The sequence below is a fragment of the Cebus imitator genome, unplaced genomic scaffold (genome assembly GCF_001604975.1).
Source record: "Cebus imitator isolate Cc_AM_T3 unplaced genomic scaffold, Cebus_imitator-1.0 Scaffold33, whole genome shotgun sequence".
In the NCBI taxonomy this organism is placed as follows: domain Eukaryota; kingdom Metazoa; phylum Chordata; class Mammalia; order Primates; family Cebidae; genus Cebus; species Cebus imitator.
Genome location: NW_016107348.1, coordinates 326,788 through 329,297, shown reverse-complemented (window position 1 = coordinate 329,297; position 2,510 = coordinate 326,788). Strand labels below are relative to the sequence as shown.

At 52.7% G+C, this 2,510-nt stretch overlaps 1 protein-coding gene across 2 annotated transcripts in view; it reads left to right on the top strand.

Moving 5' to 3' along the window:
- Positions 1 to 86: 86 nt before the first annotated feature.
- Positions 87 to 2,510, top strand: part of ABL2 (ABL proto-oncogene 2, non-receptor tyrosine kinase) — a 131,154-nt gene continuing 128,730 nt past the window's right edge. For both annotated transcript variants that reach the window (XM_017524426.2, XM_017524424.2), the window contains exon 1: positions 87 to 512. In XM_017524426.2, the coding sequence (XP_017379915.1) occupies positions 356 to 512 (157 nt within the window). In that variant the 5' untranslated portion in view covers positions 87 to 355. The remainder of the gene's footprint in view (positions 513 to 2,510) is intronic.

The following is a 2,510-nucleotide window of genomic DNA, read 5'->3' as shown; positions in this document are numbered from 1 at the left end:
GGGGCGGCAGCCGGGAAGCCCTCCTTCCCAGCGGCGGAGGTGCCTGGCGGGCGGGGGGCGGGAGACGCTCTGTCCCACGCTTTCCCAGCGCTCGGTGGTTTAAAGATGGCGGCGGCGGCGTTGGGGGCGCGGAGCGGCGGGAGGAGGAGGGAAAAGGAGAATTTGTGAGTCGCCTGGAGGCAGCGCGGCTGCTGCCGTGAAGAGTCCGGGTGCCGAGCCGCCAGCAGCCCAGCCCCTCAGGGCCAGGGCCTGGGCTGGGAGGGAGAGGCCGGAGCAGCGTCAGGAGCCCGAGGCCGGAGCCGAGGAGGAATGTGACCAGGGGTCGGCTGGGGCGCGGGAGTACGCGAGCGCTGGGATGGGGCAGCAGGTGGGCCGCGTCGGCGAGGCTCCCGGGCTCCAGCAGCCTCAGCCCCGCGGGTTCCGGGGCAGCAGTGCAGCCAGGCCCTCCAGCCGCAGGCGGGACCCGGCGGGGCGCACCACAGAGACCGGCTTCAATATCTTCACCCAGCATGGTGAGTGTGTCCGGGAGCCGGCGTGAGGGCGAACGGGAGGCCGGGGGTGGGGTCTGGGCAGGGTGGGTGGCGGACGGGCTGCCTTGGGGGTCGGGGGGTGGAGGGTGCCCGAGAGTGGGGGCGGAATCCGCTGCCATCTGGTCCAGTCTTGGGAGGCGAGTCACACCCCTCCCCCCTCGCGTCTTCAGCCTGGCTGGCAGCTCCCGGGGGCGGAGGAGGAAAGAGAAGTGGGCTTGGGGACCCTGGATGATCTGTCCTCTACTCTGAGACGGGACTGCGGCTGGAGAAGGAGAGCGAATGGCAGCTTCAGGGGAAGGAAGGATGAAGGGCGGTGTGAGCCCAGTCCCAGAGGTGGGAGCATAAACCGGTTGTTAGTGAAGAGGACATGAGTTGTATCCTAAGGGATTGGGAAGTGGGAACTGAATTTCAGGAGATTGCGGCGTGTAAAGTATATGTTAAGTCAGGTGATGAGCAGTGTCAGGATAGTGTACTGTGGACAGTGCCTTGAAATGCCTTTCTGTAGGAAAGATGAAGGTAGCATGTCATCACTTTTGACATGCTTTTGTGGTTTGTTTTGCTTTGTATTTCGTTTTTACTAGAAACGAAAGGTTTTGCCAAAGCCTCTGTACTATGCTTCTGAGTCGGACACACAATTCTGAGATTGTTGGCAGGGGCTAGAGGTTGGTGGGCATGGTTAGTACTTTAGTCAGGATATGAACAAGTTTTCCTTTGTACTGTGTGTGCATGTGCCCACGTGCCCATATACCTGCATACATGTATGTATGCTCCATGTAGTTTGAAACCTATTATTTTGATCTCATTTTTGATGTATTTTTAGAATAGTTGTCTCCAAACTCTTTTTTTGGGGGGGGTGGTGTGGGGCGGGGCAGAGTCTCGCTTTGGTTCCCAGGATGGAGTGCAATGGCGAGATCTCGGCTCACTGCAACCTCTGCCTCCGGAGTTCAAGTGATTCTCCTGCCTCAGCCTCTCTGGTAGCTGGGCATGCAGGCGTGCACCACCATGCCTGGCTGATTTTTGTGTTTTCAGTAGAGACGGGGTTTTGCCATGTTGGCCAGGCTGGTCTCAAACTCCTGACCTCAGGTGATCCGCCTGCCTCAGCCTCCCAAAGTGCTAGGATTAGAGGCGTGAGCCGCTGCGTCTGGCCCTAACTCTTGTTAAACATGCTTATGGGTAAAAATTATATACATAAATTAGACGTTTTAATCATTTATATTTATTATATACATATACTACTGTACTAATGTGTTAAGCAGTTTGTAAACATACACAGAAATAGAATTTAAGAAACAAGATGAAAAACAATATAATTAGCGTTCTAACTTTTTTTTCCTGCAGCTCAGTGGATCCTTTTGCACTTCCTCAGAGGTCTGCTCATGCTTCTTTTGAGACCATTTTTCTAGATGAAGGAAGAATAGAGAAGGGAAAAAAGGCAAAATCAGTCTCAAAGGTGTTAAGATACCCTAAGTCCAGACAGGGGCGGAAGATACGGATGTGAATTCTATAGAAAGGACTGGATAGTTGAAAGTGGGTGAGAGGTAGCAAACCAGAGTTTCACTGGAGATGCATATAGAAAACAAAGGATGAAAGAGGGTGTTCTGTACCACACAATTTAGGAAAGTGGAGGAAGAAAAAGAAGCCTGAACTAACTATTCATTAGAGATGGAGTTTTGGAAGAAGTAGTGATAGATGGTATTGTGCAAAGAAAGAGAGGAACCCAAAGATGTCTGGCTATTTGGGTGCGTTGTGTCAGTTCTGGGTTGGACTTTGTGAATAAGCTGAGTTGTTTCTTAATGGAGGAGACACAGGTGATTCTGGACCATTAAATTTTACATGTCTACTAATTTTTTTTCTTTTTTTTTAAGGTGGGGTTTCACCATGACGGCCAGGCTGGTCTTGAACTCCTGACCTCAGGTGATCCACCCACCTCAGCCTCCCAAAGTACTAGGATTACAGGCGTGAGCCACAGCACCTTTTTTT